Genomic DNA, 20,909 nt, shown 5'->3' on the forward strand with positions numbered 1-20,909 from the left:
CTGCTCCCCAGGGTCGGGGGCCGGCTGCTCCCTGAGGAGGGGGAACTGGGCTGCTCCCCGGAGTGGGGGGCTGGGCTGCTCCCCGGGGTTGGAGGCTAAGTTACTCCCCAGGGTGGGGGGCTGGGCTGCTCCCCACAAAGGTGGGGAAGCAGCAGGAGGCTGACCCAGAAGCAGCTCATCCTCCAACCCCAACTGTCAGAGGTGGTGGGGGGACCGTGCGTGTCCTCAAGGCCTCGGAAGGCCAGACCAGGCTGCTCGTGTGGGCCGCCCTGCTGCCACCACAGAGCCACACCTGGGAGCCACCTGCACAGAGGTCAGCACCGCCCTTCCCCACTCGGCTCCCAGAAGCAGAGAGAGGGGGCCTGTGTGCAGCTCCTGAGCACTCGCTCCCTGGGGGGGCCGTGGGGACAAGGCCAGCCAGGTGTTTAGGGCTGTCGGGAGGGCGAATGTGCTGGCTGCAGGAGGGACCCCTCAGCACCCCACCCACCTGCTTCTCCACCTTCCCCAGGCGGCCCATCATGCTGGGGTCCTCGGGCATCTCCGCTTCCGCGGGGCCTTTGGTGCGGTCCTTGTCCGTCATGGCTGGGCCTCGCCCCACGATCTGGTCCACTCTGCCGGGAAGAGAGCCCCCCAGCGTGAGTTCGGGGGGCGGTGGGGCAGCCCGCAGCCCTGTCCACCTGGGCCAGGCCACAGCCCCCCAGGGCCAACCGACCGGGGGGCAGCGGGTGCCAGGACAGATGGGCACCGGGTGCCCAGTTCTCGCCCTGCTCGCCGAGCCTTGGGCCCGTCACTGCCCGCTCCATCCCAGCGGGCCGGCTCGCGGGCGAGCAGTAAAGTGGAAGCAGCTGGGCCATTCGCCCCTGGCGCCCTGCCCAGCTGGCGCCCTGCCCCGCCCGAGCTTTACTCCTTCAGAGCGCCACTGAGCCCTCGGCCCTACCAGCCAGCCGGGCCTGGTGGGGACAGAGGGAAGTGTCCGCTGCGGCAACAGAAGCAGGAGGCACGTGCGGCTCCATGCGCCAGGACAGGGAGCGGGGGACACAGCGGCACGGAAGCTGCCCACGCACAACCAGAACGGGGCGGGCAGAGCCGCTGCCATCCGGAGGGCCCGTGTGCACTTGCACATGCGCATGTGTGTCCACGTGCTTGCCGTGCGTGTGTGCGTGCTTACCTGTGCACACATGCATACGGTGTGCCCGTGTGCTGGTCATGTCCGTTTACCGTGCGCACGTGCATTTGCACACTGCACGTGTTTCTGCTATGCGTGTGCACACATGTGCTTGCTGTGCGTGTGTGCTTGCACTGTGCACGTACACGTGTGTTAGCTTGCGTGCGTGCATACACATGTGCACATGTGCTTACTATGTGCATGTGTGCGCGCGTGTGCTTTCACTATGCATGTGTTGCTGCGTGCACGTGTGTGTGTGCATTTTCTGTGTGTTCATGCATGTGCGGGATGCAGAACACAGCTGAGCTGACCTCCATGGAGGCCATAGGTCACGAATGCCAACAAGAGGGGACAGAGGCTTCCTTCTGTTTGACCAGTGGTGTCCCCTGACCCCCATGCTAAAGAGGAAGGGCCCCCGAAGGGCTCAGAAGAGGCCGTAGGTGTGCGAACGCTCACTCAGAAGCAAAGGTCACAGCCATCTGCAAGCCGCAGGCCAGCCGCTGCCCATCTGCCAGGGTGTGGCGAGGGGTCCATGACCCAGGCTGTGGCTTCGCAGCCCCCGCCTCGTTTCTGGCCTGGACCCCCCAGCACAAGCTCACTTCTCAAGTTTGGGGTGCAAGGGGGTGCTGCTCCCACAGCCCGGCAGGGGCTGCGTGAGCTGGCAGGAGCCACATCTCCATCTCCTTCCTGATCCCTGGGCGCCCTGACCGCCTCCGATGGGGGTTCGGGTGACTTTTTTTTCTGTTGCAGGAAGCAGAATTGGGGTTCAGGCTTGCGTCAGCCACGGTGCAGCCCCCTCATGCTCCAATGGGCTTCATGCTGGACTCATGCACAGATGGCCAGGAGGGGGTGGCGTGAGGGGACCTTCGGGCTCCAAGCAGACACCAGTGGAAAATGGAGAGGAGGAGGGGTTCTCTGGTGTTTCCACGTGTCCACACAGTCCAGGCACAGGTGCTCAGCACCTTCACCCCTGCCACATGACGAGCCTCCTGCCCAGCCTGCGCCACCCCCTCTCCTAGGCCAGAGGGGTCAGGCTGGATCCCCAAGTGTCCAGACTGCCCTGGCCCCTTCTCTGAGTGAGTGTGTCCTCTTTCGAGGGGGCTTAGAAAATACAGCCTAGGTTTGCCCTGGGCAGACCTACTCCCCCAGGAACTCCTGTCTCGTGGGACAGCCGCCAGGTTGAGATGCCCGGCGCACAGAGCCGTGGCCCTGGACCGCCCTGGGCCTGTCTGCTCCCCAGCTGTCCACAGCGCTCCTCACTCTCGGCCGACTGGAGGAGGGGACGGGCGGCCGCCTCATGCGGAGGGTCCCTGGGATGCTGGAAGGCTCTGCAGCCTGCAGCTGTCACCAAAGGGCCTGCGTGTGCCAGCTCACCCCGGACGCCCTCGCCATCCACACTGCCGTTGGCGGGACACTCACCCCACCTACAGCAGCCACGGCGCTGATGGCTGGGGGCAGACGCCAAGGCCCTCGGCGCCCCGCGCGCCCAACTGCCCTACTTACTCTCAAGAGCTGGAGGCCGGAGAAGAGACAGGACGCGCTCAGACCCTTCAGCGGCCCAGGTCAATCCAATGGTGGCCAGGCGTTGGAGTCTGAGTGGGGGCTGAGGAGAGCCACAGAGGGCTCTGGGCCCACGGGCAGGGTGGCAAGGACACCGAGGTTGCCAGAGCCCACAGGTGCTCCCTGCTCATCTGGACGCACCTGATCCTTCCGTTGCTGGCCCTCTGCTCTGAGCCACCCTGGGTGACACCACCCGCGTGACCACGGAAGGTTCCCCAGGACCCTAAGAGGCCCTGACACAGAGGAGCGGCCTTCTCCGGCGTGGCTTTGTCAGGGCAGACGGACGACCCCTCCCCCCATGGGGAAAGCAGGGCGAGCGCTGCCGTCATGTGGCCTGGAGCGAAGGGGGCTGGCCATTCCACAGAGACAGGCAGGAAGGGCGGCATCCTGACCTAGGTAAGTACTGGGGTGACTCTCTCGGAGGGGCCGTGGGTCCTTTGGTGGGGTACTTCTTGTGCCGGGGAGTTGAAGGGGGTGGGGGACCCACAATCATATCTATCCTGGCAAATAAACAGAAAGAAGACACCAGCAAAATGCACCGTGAAGCCACACGAGGGGACAGCTGGGGACCGGCAGAGACAGGAGGAGCACCCCGGTTTAAAGCAACAAGGGGACACTTCTTCCGACGGCGTCCTGCTCCCAACTACGCCGTGGACGCACCACTCGCTCCCCGTGTTCAAGCGAGCACGGGCCGTGGGCGGCCGCAGCCTGAGCGCCGAGCCCAGCGCGCCGGCGAGCACGCGGGTGCCAGGCTGGATCGCCGTGGGCCACGTCAGCGCGCGGCTAAGGGCGACACTGCGGCCGGCCGGCGAGCGGCAGACGGCCAGCTCCTTGGGCGCGGGCTTTGTCTGTTTTTCCAGACAGAAAGGGAAAGTCGAGGACAGAAGAAGCTGCTGGGCATGAGGGCTGGGAGGACAGAGCGGGGAGCAGGCCCCGCGGGCGGGTGCCCGACAGCTCCTTCCACACGCAGTCTGCTCACACGCATGCGTGTGCACACACGCATGTTCGCTCACACTCGTACACACGTTTACCTCCACGAGCACAACCGCACCTACATTTGTCCACATGCACAGCACAGGCCTCGTGGGTGCTCTGGGAGGACGCTGACCCACTGGCGCCTGGCCTGAGCTGGGGCAAAAGGGGTCGCCCTCTGACCCCTGCCAGTGGGAGCAGCTTAAGGCCCAGAGAGACGCCCCCCCATCATCCCAGGGTGGAGCAGGACAGCGGAGGTGCTCCAAGGCAGGGCAGGCCGACCTTCCGAGAATGAGGACTTCACTCCCTCTGGGGACCGGGAGCTGGGCTGATTCCCTGGACTGTCCCCTGCCATCCAGACCCTCCCAAAGCTGGGGTCTGGGCTTGCACGGGGAGCAGCTTTGTTGAGGGGCCGTGGGCAAGGAGGAGACTGACTGGCAGGAGCACTTGGCTGCTTCAGGAAAGACCATGACAGCTGCCATCTGCCTCCTCGCCGGCTGCAGGCACACCTGTGCACAGGCCGTGCCTCTGAGCAATACCAGCATCTCCTGGGGTACATGGCAGGTGGGGCTACATGTGCAGTTACGGGTTGGACATGGGTCTGTGTGCATGTGTGTATATACCTGTTCATGGCTGTACTTATGTGTGGCCTGGGCCCTTGCTCATGTCTGTATCACATGTGTGCAGGTGACTCCGGGGGTGAGCAAGCCAGTCCTTAACACGTGGGGCTGGACACATGGTGTGCACCCTACTGTTGCCATGCCTCAGACACACGTCTCAGCTCTGCCTCCTGCCCAAGAAGCAGGCAGCCCACACGAGGTAGGGTGGCTGTCCTCACCCAGGAAGAAGGCACCAAGGGGCATCGCTGCCACCATGTGGGCCCATGAGCACCCGCAGCCTCACCTCCCAACGGAACTACTCTGCTTCCGACACACACACAAGCACATGTGCACGCATACACGTGTGACATGTGCACACATGCCCCAGCACGCAGATACATGCGCATACGCACATGTGTACACATGTGTGCACGCCTGTATGCAACAGTGCATGTGTGCTGAGTACTGTGCAGCGCACTCACACGTGTGTGCTTTCATGTGTGTGTGCACACGTGCACTGTGTGGATGCATAGACACCCATGAGCACGCAGACATGTGTAGGTGCGCACACATGAGCACACAGATGTGTTGGGAGCACAGACATACATGAGCACACAGATTTGTGTAGGTGCACACACATGAGCACATAGACTATATGCGTGCACAGACACACACATGTGCACACAGACGTATGTGATGCACAGACACACACATGACACAGATATGCGTGTGATGCAGATACACACATGTGCACGGAGACGTGTGATGCACAGACACACGCACGTGCACGCAGACGTGTGTGATGCACGGACACACGCACGTGCACGCAGACGTGTGTGATGCACGGACACACGCACACACTTTCGCATCGTAGTCGAGACTGGAGAAGAGAGACATAGCAGAGACATTAAAACAAACAGCAGAAAGTCACCTGGGGCGGTGAGGTGGCCGGGCTGGCCGCCGTGCCCCCCAGCCCTGTCCACTGCCCCACCTGGCGGGGAGCATGCGAGCCCCTCACTGCACCCCTCTGCCTGACTCGGGCCCCACCAGCTGGGCCCAGGGGCCGGGGGCCGGGGGTGGAGGGCTCTTGCCTTGACTGCAGGTTTTTAATGCGGGACAGCATGTCCAGGTGGCCGGCCGAGTACTGCTCGATGACATCCATCACGTCGTAAGGTCGCAGGCTCTCCTTGAACTTCCGCTTGGACACCAGGAACCTCATGACACTGGAGGGGACAGGGGGCCATGAGCCCCAGGCAGAGGCCACCATGGCTACTCCAAGCAAGCTGGCCCCAGCGTCCGCCTGCCCAGGGCCCTTCGAGAGTCTCTGGGAATGTCCCCTGGACAACTCGTCCCCGCTATCGGGGCCACCCACCCGCCACATGCACTGGCCACTCTCAGACCCTCATCTGCCGGGAGCCCCCACGTGGGGGGCTCCTGGCCATTCAGTGACCACTGTGACACGAGGCGCCTTGTGAGCCACAAGGAGCCGAGACCGAAGGGTTGTCAGTCCTCACACCAGCCCTGCCGAGACAAGGTCCGAGGGACAGCGTGGACGCCGCCCTTGCTGGGCCTGTGGGGGCAGCTAGACGCCCTGGCCACTCACCACACAGCCCGGATGCTGACTTTGAGGCCGGGGGTCAGGTCCTCAGTCACAAACTCGCAGTTACAGCTCTTGTTGTCGTCCACGACATCCTCCCCAGGGAGACTTGCTTCTGGGTGGAAGGGGAGGCAGCTCGTGAGGGGACGGAGGGGACTGGCCCTCTGGCTCTGTGGTGTCAGGAAACCCCAGCCACCCCAACGCTCCAGAATCCACCCCGTCCTTTCTCAGCCAGCTCCCCGGCCGTGGCCCTGGGGACACACTGGAGGGTTAACGAGTGTCCCTGTGAGTGGACAGATGTGGACTGGTCCCTGGGCTGGGACATGTCCACACCAAGGAATGATGATACCCTCTGCCACGAACGGGAATGGGCTCTGACCTACGGCCGCTGCCACATGGTCGAGCCCAGAAAAGGCTCAGTGAACGAAGCCAGACGTGGAAGGATGGACACCGTATGGCCAACTGTGGCCCGTGTCCAGATACGGATGGGGGCCTGCGGGTGACTGCCAGCGAGGAGGGGGCTGGACTGTCCTGGGATGAGGCAGAGGTGGCACCACACGGCGCCAGAACGCGCCCGATGCCCTGGACCCCTCCCTGCCGGGCTGCTGATGCTGTGCGGTGTGACAAAGACCAGGGGCGCCGTGTCCTGGGCCGTGCCCCGGGGGTCAGGCCGCAGGGGGCGATGGGCCACCCACCTTCCGAGTTCTGCCGGGACGCGGCGCCCTTGGCGCGGAAGGCCTGCCGAGCACGGCTGCGGTCCCCGAAGCTCCAGCTCTTGGGCACCTTGCTAGGGCTGTCCTCCAGGCTCTGGTCGGCACTGGGTGACCGCCGGACAGGCTGGGCCTGGGGGGACCCCTTCCCCTTGGCAGCCGCGCCGCGGGGGCTGGAGAAGACACGGTCTTTCAAACTGACCTTCTGACTGCTCCCATGGGGCGGACGGACAGGCGGACGGACACACACAGAGAGACAGCAGGAGAAGTCACTCTGGACAGAACCCTGGCACCCAGCACCTGCTGTCGGCCAACGCCAGCCCACGAGACAGAGAGCGACCCAGCCCCAGAGAAACGGGCTGAGGGGCGGCTGCCGTGGGAGATCGGAGGTCGTGGGGCAGGAGCGTGGGGCGCAGTGGGTGGTCAGCTCCACCACAGGCTCCCAGGTGCACGCAGGAGCCCAGCCTGGCCAGGAGGTGGTCAGTGGACCCTTAAGTCGCTTTTGGCTGCACACGAAGGGGCCAGGCCTCTCCACTGTCCTGCTGGGCCTCCCTCTCCGTGGCGACACCCACGGCAGACGGGTCCCAAAGTGCCCAGAGGCTGCGGCTTCTCCACAGGCAGCTTTGTGGACCAGGCCTCCCTGGCTTCCTCTGGCTGCCTCCCACACCCCGTAACCACCCAGAGGCAGGAGGGTGAGGTCTGCAGCTGGGCCCTGGCCTCCCGCCGTGCCCCAGGGGCAGGAGAGCAGATCATGGAAGGCAAGCGCCCCCCCGCCCCCCGCCCAGGCTCCACACCCACCCCCAGGACGCGTCCAAGGACCAAACGTCCCCCTCCCAGAGGGGCGGAGTAGATGTGCCTGCACCACCAGCCACCTAGCCACTGACAGGCCTGCTGTCCCAAGCCCTGGCAGGCCACAGGGAGAGGGTGTGAGGTCCTCAGGCCTCCCCGTACCCATCTCTCGGTAACCATGGAGATGGGTCTGACTCTCCAGGCAGCAGCCAGGAGACAGGTGGTGGCCATGGTCGGAGGCAGCGTCTGGCCCAGGGGCCCGGCAGCCACTCGCTTCCTCCGCTGGGCAGTGTCGGCCACCCGCTCACGCCCAGTCGACTCCCGCAGGGTGGCCTCAGCAGGGCCCCTCGCTGCCCCTGGGGCCTGTGACTAACCTGCCCAGAGGCCCCGGAGGCCGCTAACCCCTCAGAGAGCACCGGCCCCACCCCGGCCCTCAGTTCAGCCGCCTCCATCGGCCCCAAACGAGACCCGCAGCTGAGAGACGCCCATCGGACGCTGCGGACGACGACCACGGGGGACAGCAACCCGCCGCCCCGGCCGCCTCGCCTGGACACCACGGCCCTGGTCGGCGCCCCTGCCCGCCCCTGGGCAGCTGCGACCATCTGTGACACTTCGGGGTTCTCTGCAGGGCGGGGAGGAAAGCCCCTCGGGCAGGTGGCTCCAGCGTGGTACCCAGGCTTCCTGTGTCCCATGACACAGGGCGGGCGGCAGTTTCTCAGGACACCAGCCCTGAGCCCGCAGCCCCCACAACCAGCACGAGGCGTGACGGGCAGGTAGGGACCAAGGCACGGCCGAAGCCGCACTCCCTGTGGCCTCCTTACCGATGACCGCTCCTTCACCCCTGTGCTAACAGAGACTGCCGGCTGCTCAGGGAGACCGCGAGACGCGACGGCCCCGCCCAGCAAGCGAACTGGGCCCTCTGGATGCTCCTGCTGCCCCACGCAGCACACAAGGCCCAGGGGGCTGCTGCCCGCAAGGACTGACCGTCAGGGAGGAGCCTTCCCTGGCCAGGCCCGGCCCCGCCATGCCCCTGCTCAGCCCAGGCAGGGGCTCCCTGCCAAGGGATGCCACAGTGTGGACACCTGGCCCTCCAGCCACCCCAGGCCTATCCCAACTCTAGGTACCCAAACGGCCGGTGGTCCTGCAATGTGGAACGAGGCCCCTCCTCCACCTCGCCTCGCCTTGCCTCATGAGCTAAGGACAGACGCAAACACGTGGGAGAGGGCTCGGGCCACCTGGCGGGAAGGAGCCACGGCCAGACACCCTCTGTGTGACAGGGTGCCTTCGAGGCGCTGCACGTCGGCACTTACACGGGGTGAGGGGAAGAAAGCCGAGGTCCAGCCCTCCTTCCCCGCCTGCCCCGGCCCCGCAGCGCAGAACTCTAAGTATGTGGGGCCTGCTGGGGTGAAGCCAGGGGGAGGCCCCAGCTGGGGTAGGCCACACCCCAGTCTGCACGGCTGGGGCCCAGCTCGGCGGGGTGGGAGCCGGCATCCACGGAGAACCGCCCGGCCACGGCTGGACCGCGGATGCCCAGGAAGAGCGAGGATGGAGTGACATTCGTGAGACTTGTGCACAGCAAGACGGAGCATGGCCTGGCCTCGGCCCTTTGGTCCCCAAGCAACCCGACCACAGCTTCCGACCCTGCAGCCAGGAGCACCGTGGGCCCAGCTCTGGACAAGCAGGACAGCCTCTGCCGCATCCGGATCGCCCCGCTCGGGGCTGCAAGCTTCCCCCACAGGCACCCACGTCCGTGAACGCACAGGGGCATGGACAGGTGGGGGGCCCCCCGAGCCCCTCTCCAGGCGCAGGACTCAGCATGCACAGATGCAGACGTACGTGCATGCCGCTGCCTGAGCTCCCAGCCCCGCTGCGCAGTCCTGCTGATGCCTGTGCTCGGCACCGCTGCTGCCAGGGCCAGCGCCGACCGCATGCACGCGACGACAGGGGGGCAGCTGCCCACTGGCTGCAGCGCCGGTCAGGGCGGGGGGCAGGCAGGAGGGAGCACCCAGAGCAAGCAGGAGGACGGTGCTTCCACACCCCCGACAGCAGACAGTGGACAGAGAGGGGAACGGTCAGCCAAGGGGTCTGGGTGCAAGGGGCGGGGGTGGCCTCGCCACACCGTTTCCAGTCTGTCCTAAACCAGGCCCGCTCGGGGCAGGGGAGCCGTGCCCCCTGGCTTTCTGGCGAGTCTGCCGTGTGCCGTGTGAGGGCTGCGGGGGGCCCAGCACACACAGGACGAGCTGCCTCCGAGGGAGGGCGAGGTGGGTCAGGGCGGCCGTCCTCAGCTCAGAGGCGTGGCAGAGGGGCTGGACTGAGGCCGGGGCAGAGGCTCGCAGGGCGGTCGGGGACCCCGGGGACCAGCACCCATGCTGGGTCTCAGAGGCCTTGGAGCAGGGCATCCCTGGGCGGGGGAGGAGAGGGCACTGGACTCAGGGGGAGCCTAGTGCTCCCCGTGAGGGCCCCACAGGCCGAGCTGCCAATCAGAATCGGGGCCTGGGGGCGGCCTCCCAGCTCCTCCAGGACCTCTGCCAAGCAGCTGGGAGCGGGGAGCCGTGCAGCCATGGCCGACCGTGCGACGCGTGCACGGTACCTAGAGTGTCCGGGGCAGCATCCACACAGGCCCTCTCCGCGCGGTTTGCCTTTACTGCAAATGAGGAGAAGCACAGTTAGTCCCGGCCCGCACGGGACGCGGCGGGGAGCCTGGGCGGCATGGGCAGCGGGAAGCCGGGGCACCGAGGCACCGCCACAGCCCGCAGAGGGCTGGGCTCGGGGTCACCAGCCAGCCGCCGAGGTCACGGCCACACGAGGACAGCGAGGTGGCTGCACGCAAAGCCTCCCACCGGCCCGGAGAAGAAAACAGTGCCCTATTTTTGGAGGAAAAAAAAAATCCCTGTTTCTTTCCTCCAAAAATACCTTTTCCTTCCAGAGTCGGAATTTGGGGCCACGTCTTTTAAAAGATGTATTATTTTTTGCTGTATTCATGCGAACAAAAAAATAATACATGGGCTGAGACTTTGTACAACGCTTATTCTAGATGGACAGGGTCCCGGAAAGCACTCATGTTGGGGAGAAAAACGTGCAGTTTGGCTTCACAAACCGATCGCTGAGGCTTCACCGGGCCCAGCCAGCGCCAGATCTGAAGTGGGACTCAGTTTACCCGGGAGGCATGGCTGCCTCCACCTGGAGGGAAGCTAAAGGCGGGGTTTGGGGGCACCTGGCTTTAAAAACAACTGCTGTAGCCGGCTCATCGCGGGTCCCAGAAAAATTCACCTGGGCCAGCGTGGTTGAGCCTATGGGAGGCTCTGCGGGACAGGCACGACCAGCGGTCAGCCCCCAGGACCTCCCGATTGCCCAAGACTTATCTCTGCACTAGGACGCACACATTTTTAAGCAAAATTGAACGCAGCGAATGAGAACCACACACGATTCCTTCGGCTTCTCCCTCCTCCTCCCCCTTCAAAGCTCTTGCCACTGAGACAGGGGTTCCCAAACTGTGCACCCGAGGAACCCAGCCACATGTGACAGCCTCGCAGAGGCCTGCCCCAGGAAGGAGGGCTCAGCACCCACACAGCCAAACACCAGTGGCACCTGCTGACGTCCAGATGCCTCTCCCCACTCACAAAAAAAGGACACAGCCAGCTAGCTGCAGTGAGCCAGCAGGGCAGGGCCTGCCACCTCCTGCCTGGGGGCTGAGAGCCGCTGGCCCTCCCTGCTGCCCTGACCTGCTCCCTGTGGGGCCTCAGTGACTAACAGGATGCCCGGACCCAGGAGAGAAGCTGGGGTTCGGCTGCCCTGACCAGTGCGCTCACACAAGGCGCCACCCTGTGACTTGGCGTCCCCAGGCCCGCTCTCCCCACTCACAGGGGCCCTCGAGTTTGGGCAGATACGTCAGCCACAGGGCCACCAGAGCCTGTGGGACAGCTAACAACGACCACCCCTCAGCCAGCCCGTCCTGGGGCCCCAGGCCTGCATGCAGGGTTCTGGGTGCTCTCTGCCTCCAGCTTCTTTGAAGGGTCCCAGCTTCGGCGAGCCCTCCAGCCAGCTTTGCTCCTGTAAACCTCCCAGCGTGGTTGCTGGCCTCCCTGGGCCCCCGGCCCCACACGCTGGGGTGCTCTCGCTGTGCTATGTAGCACGGCAACCCCCATGCCTGGCCCCTGATGCTGCGCTGTGTGGCACAGCGACCCCCATGTCTGGGCCCTGAGCACGTGACGGGGGGAGCTCGTTTGCTGCTTCGTAGGGGGCAGGGCAGCTGGAGACCCCGACGGAGCTGGTGGGCTGTGGGGGTCCTCCCTGAGCAGCACCCCACCGTTATGGGGTACGAGGACCCCCAGCTCCAGCCCGCTCCCTCTTGGCTCTAAGCTGCCCACATCAGCCGACCAGATCGTCGCCCCGTCCGTGAGAGCTGCTGGCATCAACCCCAGGCACCTGGGCCCAAGAGGGTGGAAGAGGCCGCACAGACAGTCACCAAGACCAGACTGGACAGACACGCCTGTGACGATGGGGCCACACGGAGAGGGGCAAAGCAGCTTCGGGCGGGGGCTCCTCCAGGGCGGAGGCGGCCAGAAGTGGGGAGAGACAGAGGCAGGGCAGGGCCACACCTGGAGCAGCACGGAGAGCCCTTGGCTGCCCCGCCCCCATGCAGCTGGCCTTGGTCTGGTGCCAGCATGGCTGCCGTGCATGCCCACCTCCAGTCAGGCCTCGGGGGGTGAGTGGAGCCGGGTCCCTGCGTCCGCCTGCAGTTTACGGGCCAGGACCTGCTTTTGGGGCAGCCCAGGATGCCCGGCCCCCAAGGGTACAAGTGGCAGAAGTGTCCCGCATGCCTGCTACAGTGCTCAAAGGGGGCGCCATGGCTAGCCCAGGTCGGGGGACGCAAACACTGCCCTCAGCCACCTGGCAGACGGCGTACCTCCCAGGACAGGTGGGCTTGCTCCCAAGGCCTCAGCCCGGGTCTCCCAGGAGGATGCTGGGCTACCCGGCCTGGGGGAAGCCGCTGGGTCACAGGCGGGGACACACGGACACATGGGGGAGACGGAGGGCGGGTGTGCGGGGAGCAGGGGGCGTAGGCAGAGCCTGGAGGCTCCCGCGTGTCCTCACCTTGAGTCCTGCTTTCAGGGTCAGCCACCTCATCCCCAAAGACAGAGCGGACGAGAAAGGGGCCCAGGAAGGGCAGTGACATGGTTAAAGGCACTTGGGGGCAGGCGAGGTTTCCAGATTGGGGAGGGGAGGGGAGGAGAGAGAGAGAGAGAGGCTGAGACTAGGGCACGGGCGAGGCCGAGCAGACAGGGCCATGGGCTCAGGAAGCCGCCGCAGGCCACAGGGGCCTCCCTGGCCAGCGGCCGGCCGTGGGCGGGGCAGCGCCAAGAGGGCCGCCGAGCCCCCCGCCTCCCCGGGCTCCGGGTCAGGGCGCTGGGGGCCGATGCAACACTGATGGGCGCTGACAAGTGGGGGCGCCCCTCTGGGTACCCCGCACGCCGGCCGTGCTAGGCGCGCACTCCCCCAGGACGGCCGCGCTGGCAGCTGCCCTGAGCGCTGTCCCGCGCTGTGGGCCGGCACAGGGGGCCGCACCTGGCCAGACCAGCTTGGCCTCGGCGAGGGGTCCCACCACCGCTGCGCTTTCGGCCAGTTCAGGGCAAATCCACCGACCATCGTTTCGGTTCCCGGCACAAGCCTCATTCCCCCTCGGGGGTCTGGGGGACGGAGGAGGGTGCCTCCTGACCGGTGCACGCAGGGGGTCAGCCCAGCCCAAGCCCGTCTCCCGCCCCGAGCGGCCGCTGAGCGACCTGCAGTCCAGGAACATGGCATCTCTGGGCCAAAGTCCATCGTGTGGACAGGGTGCTGGGGGACCCCGGAGCCCTGAGAACTCAGCACAGGCACCCCAGGCAGGCCGGGGTCATCAGACATGAGAGTCGTGACATGATCTGCATTTTCTTTTTAACGCCAGGAAAACGGTCGATGGCCGTCACTTGCGCTCTGCTCACAGCAGAGGTCACCCCGAGTCCGTGCACGGGGTCTATAACCTGCCTGCCGCAAACGAAACTGTGGGCCCCTGCAGCCTCCCAGGACCGGACGCCTCTCTGTTCAGGGACCTTCCCCAGACCCAGGCCCTCCATTCGGGCAGCCAAGACCCCTCTCAGAGTGCCCTCCTCCACCTGAAATGGGGGTGACCCTGAAATGGGGGAGACCCAAGGGACTTCTCACCTGGCCCACGTCCCTCTCAGAAGCTCCCACCCTAGGGGCCCCAGGTCTGCGGTCACAGGGAACACCGGGAGCCGATCTGAGGGCCCAGGTCACCTCCAGGCAGAGGTTCCCACAGGCGCAGCCCTCGCTCCCCAGTGGCATGCAATGCGGACACGGGCAGGCGGGCACTGACCTGGGCGAGGGCTCCGGCTGTGGCTCCTTCCTTCAAACAGAAGAAACAAGACTGTCAGCAGCCGACCCCACCTGACACGCCCCACCTGACACACCCCGCCTGGCACGCCCTGCCTGGCACACTCCACCTGGCACGCCCCGCCGGGACCCACCTGGCACGCCCCGCCTGGTACACCCCACCTAGCATACCCCACCTAGCATACTCCCAATTTAGCACGCCCACTCATATTCCACCTGGCACGCTTCGGGCTTGTACACCCTTACCTGGCATACTCCCACTCTGGCACACCCCAACTGGCACAATTCCCACCTGGCACGTTCTGTTTGAGACAGCTCCTGTTTGGTACGCTCCTGTTACACGCCTTCGGCCATAATACCCTGCCTGGTACACCCCACCTGGCACACCTTGCTGGGACCCGCCTGGCATGCTCCGCCTGGCACGCCCCGCTGGACCCACTGGGCTGCCTTGGCACCTGCCACAGCCAAGCCCGCCTACCCCCCTGGGCCCGCCAACCCCTACAGCCCCTGGGGGGCCCCAGGACGCAGGTCCTGGAGGAAAGAGAGAATTCTGTCCCGCCCCGTGCTTATACACGCTCCTCGTCGTCAGAATCCCCACGGTAAGTTTCTGAGAGGAAGCGGCGCCGACAGAAGCAGAGGCGGCGATTCCACGGCCAGCATTCCGGGCAGACGGCCGCTCTTGTGACTTCCCCATGGTGCACTCGATGGAAGCAGCCCTCCCCCGTCCCCCCGCCATGACCTTCCAGCAGGGCTGAGTAGGCCAGAGACAGTCGTGGGCATGTTCGGCCCCCCGAGGCCACCTCTCCAGGTCCTATTTGCACGCAGGGCCACTCCGGCCGTCGTCCACTCTGTTCGGGTTGATTGCTTCTACTGGCAGTTTCATTACAAAAGGAGAGGGGCTGGTGGCCGGGATCTCTGGCCGATGCGAGGGACGGTAGCAGGTGACCCCCTAAGGAGGCCTTGAGACTGGCGCCCGCGTTAGCCTGCTGCATCACCAGTAGGCCCTTCGGTGCATGCCCCAAATCTTTGCGTAACAGGTGCCACGTCGCTGTGGCACTGGCAGAATGTGTAGCCGGACATCCTGCTCGCAGCCGGGGTCCCTGGGGACTGGCCTCGAGCCTCCCCGGCGCCCCGGAGAGGGCCCGGTCCAGGAACACCTGTGGGCACCCTGCCCTGTCCCCGCAGCCCCGCCTGCAGCTCGGATGCCAGAGCATGGCTTGGTGCCCTGTTCAGGGTACGTCGGGCCCACCCAGGTCTCACACTTTCTGTCCGTGCATGCCCTGTGGCTGTCCTAACAAAGTGCCACACCTGGTGGCTTAAAACAGACAACCTGAGCCTCTTCTCGCATGCCCTTCACGCTCCCAGTCCCAAAGCCTCCTCCACACTCGTCACAGCAGCCTCCACTTCCCCACGGGGACCGTACACTCGTCACAGCAGCGCCCCGCGCCCCCCACCAGGACCCACACACGTTTCCTGTCACTGCCGTAACTCAGGACCACACTCTGGGTTCAGACAACAGGCACCTACCTGCCCCTGTCTGGGGGCCAGCGGCCAGAGGCCCAAGCCCAGAAGGCAGGGCTGAGGGGCCCGGGGGAGGTCCTGCCTGCCTGTCCCACCGGCAGCCCCAGATGGCTGGGCAGGTGCCCGCATCCTCCCGGCCATGCCAGCCACGACCATGTCACGTGAGACCCTTTACTTAGTCACATCCCAAGGGCTCGGGGATGGTCCCCGGCACAAGGGCCCTGGGGCACCCTCCTGTCCACTCTGTCGGACGAGCCCTTCTACGCCAGCACCCCGACCCCTGCGGAGGCCTGTTCCACCCGGCCGGCCCTCGGGCAGCAGGCCCAGGCCCAGCGGTCCACCTGACCTGAAGGCGAGGCCGGACTTGCTCTTCAGGTTCCGGAGCAGCTCCAGCTGGTTCAGCGGCGGGATGAGTCTGCGGGCAGAGGATAGGCCATTGAGCCCCGCCGCCCGAGGTGGGGACCCCGCCAGCTCTCCCCAGCCTGCGGTTCTCAGCAGAGCTGGTGCTAGCGCCCAGGGGACACGGCATGGCCTGCCACAGGCAGAGGGCAGAGTCTGTGGCAGGTGGCCCAGGGCACCACCTGCATTCTAGGGCTGTACCTGTCCCGGGCCTCGGCCTGGGGAGTGGGCAGTGACCAGCACACCCAGCAGAAGTTAGGAGCAGGAGCGGTTCATGGACACTTCCGCCCACGTGGAGCGAGTCGAGCAGGGCCCTGGAGGACAGGCAGGGGGCCTGGTCCCCTCCCCTCTCCCTTCCCAATCCCTACACATCTAAGGGCAGCACCCTAATAGGTTGAGGCCCCCAGGCCCCTCCCTGCAGAGCCGGGCGGGGCTGAGGCTCGGAGCAGCTGTGCTGGGCTGTCGGGGGGCTGCCCGGCTCTGCTCTGACCTGCCCCCAGCACAGCCTGACGGCCAGGCCTTCAGCCACCACGGCCACCAGGCAGCTGCAGGCAGAATGTCCACAGAGGCAAGAGTGGGATCTAGACCCTGCCTTGGAGCCACGGTGGGCTCTGCAGCCCGGGGAGCCCCCTGGGGAGGCCCCGGGCTCTCACCCCTGAGACGTGGATCGGGGACCTGCCGCCTCTCCCAAAGGACCCCACCCCAACCCCACCCGAGGCTCCTCGCCACCACCTGCCCCGTTCCCCACCTCATCTTACGGAGGAGACGCCCTCACCCTGCACGACCCCAGGTCCTGGTCTCCTCTCCTGACGCAGCCTGCACCTGCCGTGACACATCCCCCTGCTGTGACACCTTCACTCCTCACCGTGACACCCCACCTGCCGACACCCCTGCTGTGACACCCTCTACAGAGCACCCTGCTGACACCCCTGCTGTGATTCCCCTGTTAGATGACTCTCTGTTGTGATAACACTCCACCTGCCGTGACACCCCACCTGATGTGACACACCACCTGCTCAAGACACCCATCATGGTGACACCCACCTGCTCTTGATACCCTGTTGTGACACCCCACCTACTGTGACACTCCCCACCTGATGTGACACCTCATCTGCTGGGCACCCTCATTTCTGCTCTGACATCTCTACCCCACTGTGACACTCCCACCCACTCCTGACACCCCCACTTAGCCTGTCAGCCTCCCCACCGCTCCCTGCAAACCATGCTCAAGACCCCCACCAGCCCCAGCTCCCGAGCCGTCCTGAGTCTCCGCCCTGCTGGACACTGCGCCCTCGTCCAGCAGCTGTGTTCCAGCTTCTCCTCGCCATCCGGTCACACCACCCGAGCCCTGCCCCTCCCACGTCTCCTCCTGGGTTTGCTCCCCCTCCTGTACCCGCTCTCCCTCCACTCCAGGCCAGGCCAGAGCCCACCCCCGTGATCCTCACGCTCAAACACGCAGTGGCTCCCCACGGCCTCCACAATGCTAGGACCACAGCCTGCAATGGCCCCCGGCCCTGAGTCTCGGCCGCTTCGCTCTGGTCCCCGCCTCTGCTGTCCGGCGATGCCCCTCCCTCTGCAGAGCCTGCCTGTCACTGCTCCCTCTGCAGACCTGGCACAGCCAGACCGGGAGTGGTGTCTCCCTCCCTCTCCCCCATCCTCAGGGCTGACCGCTATCCTTGGAGGTCAGGGGTCAAGACTAAGCAGGAGGCCTGCGCAGTAGTGTTGGTAATGCCACGGGCAGCAGAGACCCCAGGACTGAGCTGGCCTCTCCCTCAACCACCCACCCCTGGGCCTGGAACAGACCCTGGGACAGGCCTCCCTCCTCGGCCCACACACGCTCAGGTCCAAGTGTCCCTGCGGGGGGCACGCAGATGGGACGTGCCCTGGACACACAGCCGCAGGAGACAGGACGCAGGCAACAGGGCTGCGGGCGGCGCACGCACAGCCCGTCGCTTCTGAGGGCGGTCCATTGTGGAGGATGAGGGTGCGCTGTGCTGACAAGCGTGGGGGACACATCGGGGCACCCCCAGGAGAGAGCAGCAGCTGGCCTGGGGGGCAGCTGGCTGGAGGACAATTCTAGCCACCCAGGTGGCTGGCAGACCTTGGGGGATCGGGGCCACAGGGGAAGATGAACTGCGTACACCTCCCAGGGCCAGGAGCCTGTCAGAGCCTGAAGCGGGACCACCAGGAGCCCCAGGGGCCCAGGGTCCCGGGTCGGGGAGGACACTGTTCCCGTCGCCACCTTCCCCCGAGTGAGGCCTCTGGGGTCGCTGGTGGAGGCAGGCGCGTGCTGGGGATGGAGACGCCCAGAAGGCCGGCCCAGCATGGGCACAGCGCACCCCTCCCTCCTGAGTGGGAGGGCTGAGGTCCCGACACGGATCCCGGGGAGGGCACCAGGCGAGGACGCGTGACCCCGGAGGTGCCGGCAGAGATGCTGCCCGGGCCCTCCAGCTTTGCGGCCCCCACTCTGCAGGGCTGTGCACAGCCCGACGGAGCCGCCCAGCATGGCCCCCCACTCCGCAGGGAAGGGGCCTGTGCACGGGCGAGACTTCCTGCAGCAGCTCAGCGCCCCCCAACCTGAGCACCGACCCCATTTGCTCCCTTTGGGCAGCGGTTAAGGTACAGCAGGAGAGAGGCTCCCCCGCAGACCAGACGCAGCGATGGGGGACGGCAGGGTGCACGGCGGGCCCTCCCTTCTCCCAGGGGCTGTGTCTCCCTCCCGCTGCCACGGAAAGATGGGGCCTCTGGTCCACAGATGGGGGAGCTGCCCGGGGAGAGACCCGCGTGCAGAGCAGAGCCGCCTGCCAGGAGCAGGGGCACGGCTGGGTGTCCCCCGAGCTGGGTGTGGAGCCCCCATCTCCACCAGGTCTGCACTGTAAGTGGGGCCCATGGGTGGGATGGAGGCACAGGGAAGGGTCCCCAGCCACTGAGACAAGGCAGGAAGCAGGACAGGACAAGGAACAGAAGATCCCCTCGGACAGACTGATCCACACAAGAAAGCAGCGGAGGGGGTGGCAGGGGACAGTGGAGGGACAAAACCAGGAGAGGCAAGGAAGGTGCACTCCAGCCGGGCGCGGGGGTGACGGAGACAGCGCCCTGCCGCCCGCCGGGGTCCGCAGGCTGGGGCAGAATGCAGGGTGCTTGGCGGGGTGGCCCTGTGACAGTCCCACACAGAGGACAGAACCACACCACACGCCCTCGTCCATGCATTTCCTACCTGGAGGCCCCGTAGGTTTGAGCTTGCGAGCTTTCAAGTGTTTTCACACACACACAAGGGAGAAGAACAGAAACCGTGAAAGAGGGGTGAGAAAGAGAACAGGGAAAGAATAGTTGGGGGGGGAGGCAGAACCCGGGAGTTAGCGCGACAGCTGCTTTGGCCAGGATTCATGGGGCACAGCCGCTGGGGCCCGAGGCCGCGGCCCGGTGGGCCGAGGGGGGCAGCGGCAGCCCCTCCCCAGGTGACAAACCGGAGGCAGGTGGCGGGTGGGGACAGCGCTGACTTCAGGGCCCTCAGGAGGAACCGGCCCAGCCGCCCTGGGGGGAGGACGCCGTGGGCGGAAACCCCCAGGGATGGTGCCCCCCACTCCGAGGGCGTCAGCCCGGGGCAGATGCTGGGCGACCCCTCTCAGCTCAGACCTTGTTCTAAATGCGAGGGGGGCGTAGACAGACCTGGGGTGGCCGCACTCTCTCCCGGCCGCCCCCTGCCCTTGCTGCAGACCATGTGGCTTCTGCCCGCCGCCCCCCAGAGAGGGCTCCTCTTCTCCCTACCCGCCGAGGGCGCCTAGGGGTGTCTGTGTGCTCCGTCCTGCTGGGGCGCCTGGGCCCCTGGCCCGCTGCGGTCTGCAGTCCCCCTTTTCTCGTGAAGACTCGGCACTGGCCCGCGGACGCAGGGCCGGGGTGCTCCTTGAACTTCTAAAGCTAGGGGACCATTTACCTCGGCTCTCGGGGGGCCTGTCTTCGCAGTGCCCACAGCACGGGGCACCCCAGCTAGGAAGCTAAGCGAGGGGATGGGGGTGAAAACAAAAGCCGCGGGCTATGGAACAAAGAGCAAAATCAACGCCGAAATGAACCACGCACAGGACTTGCTTTCTGAACAGAACGCACACTTTAAAGAAAAAAGAAACAAAACTCAATCCAAATAATGAACAACGAAAAATGGGGTTTGGGACGGATGGGCGTGAAGGGCCACGTGGCGGGCGGTACCTGTACACGGGCACGGTGACCGTCCGCTCATAGTACTGCCACGTGGAGTGCAGGTCCGTGCGGGACAGGTTGGTGGCATAGAACCTCCAGGCGGACTGCAGGGGGACCAGGCGCGGGTCAGGCGCCAGGCCGGGCCGCGGGAGCGCGACCGCGGAGCCCCACAGCGGAGCCCCACCTGTCCCCGCCCCCACGGGCCGCAGGCCACCCTGTGGAGGGCCCCGCGGGGCGAGGCCGGCGGGGCACACAGCGAGCCTGCTCCTTTCCTCCGGGTCTGGCCTGACACCGGGCAGTTGTAACCGGGCACCGTGGCCACCTCTGCCTCCCCCTCCCGTGACGGGACATTACCCTGGGCCCGCGTGGGTCCCCGGAGCAGGGGCAGGGGACACAGGCCTCCATCCTGCCTGGCGTGGCGGCCCGCAGCCACTGGGGGAGAGGGCCCCGGCCTGCCGCTGACACGGGCCCCGCCTGGCCTGACCTCCGTTCCCAACGTTTGCTTGCAGTGAAAGTCACGTAACGTGAGTCAGCATTTTAGGGGGTCCGATTCAGCGCCGTGGATACTCCCCTCGGTTGTGCAACCCTCACTGCCGTCTAGTCCCACATGTCCATCCCCCCAAAACAGAGGGTCCCCACGCTCACGGGCAGTCACCCCACTCCTTCCCCCGCCCCCCAGGCCCGGGCAACCGCCTGTCTGCGGGTCCCCGCACCGTGCACGGCACCGCGCGGGCTCCCTCCCCTCGGCGCGTTCCCCGGCCCGTGCACGCCGTGTGCGTCAGCGGTCCGTGTGACGGTGGTGCCACCCTGCGTCCAGCACCCACGACGGACACACAGCTGGCTTCCGCCTTCGCGCAGCTGCGAACATCAGCGTGAACGTCCGGGGTTGAGCCCGTGTGCACTTCTTTTGGGTGTGTACTTAAAACTGGGATCGCTGGGTCCCACGATGACACCCAAACTTTTCTAGAGGGTCTGCACCACTTCGCATCCCCACCAGCGACATGTGACAGCAACTT

At 65.9% G+C, this 20,909-nt stretch overlaps 1 protein-coding gene across 6 annotated transcripts in view; it reads right to left on the reverse strand.

Annotated features, from left to right (window-relative positions):
- KCNQ2 (potassium voltage-gated channel subfamily Q member 2) overlaps window positions 1–20,909 on the reverse strand; it is a 48,362-nt gene that overhangs the window by 5,303 nt on the left and 22,150 nt on the right. The window contains exons 8-16 of one of the 6 annotated variants that reach the window (XM_039864809.1): window positions 19,903–19,997; window positions 18,917–18,946; window positions 15,647–15,715; window positions 13,763–13,792; window positions 6,589–6,812; window positions 5,900–6,008; window positions 5,388–5,519; window positions 3,118–3,225; window positions 488–611 (exon numbers count right to left, since the gene is read on the reverse strand). In XM_039864809.1, the coding sequence (XP_039720743.1) occupies window positions 488–611; window positions 3,118–3,225; window positions 5,388–5,519; window positions 5,900–6,008; window positions 6,589–6,812; window positions 13,763–13,792; window positions 15,647–15,715; window positions 18,917–18,946; window positions 19,903–19,997 (921 nt within the window). Of the gene's footprint in view, window positions 1–487; window positions 612–3,117; window positions 3,226–5,387; window positions 5,520–5,899; window positions 6,009–6,588; window positions 6,813–9,982; window positions 10,037–13,762; window positions 13,793–15,646; window positions 15,716–18,916; window positions 18,947–19,902; window positions 19,998–20,909 lie in introns of all 6 variants that reach the window. The other 5 variants (XM_039864810.1, XM_039864808.1, XM_039864807.1 and 2 more) reach the window with 5 other exon arrangements.

The sequence above is a fragment of the Pteropus medius genome, unplaced genomic scaffold (genome assembly GCF_902729225.1).
Source record: "Pteropus medius unplaced genomic scaffold, Ma_sr-lr_union100, whole genome shotgun sequence".
In the NCBI taxonomy this organism is placed as follows: Eukaryota; Metazoa; Chordata; class Mammalia; order Chiroptera; family Pteropodidae; genus Pteropus; species Pteropus medius.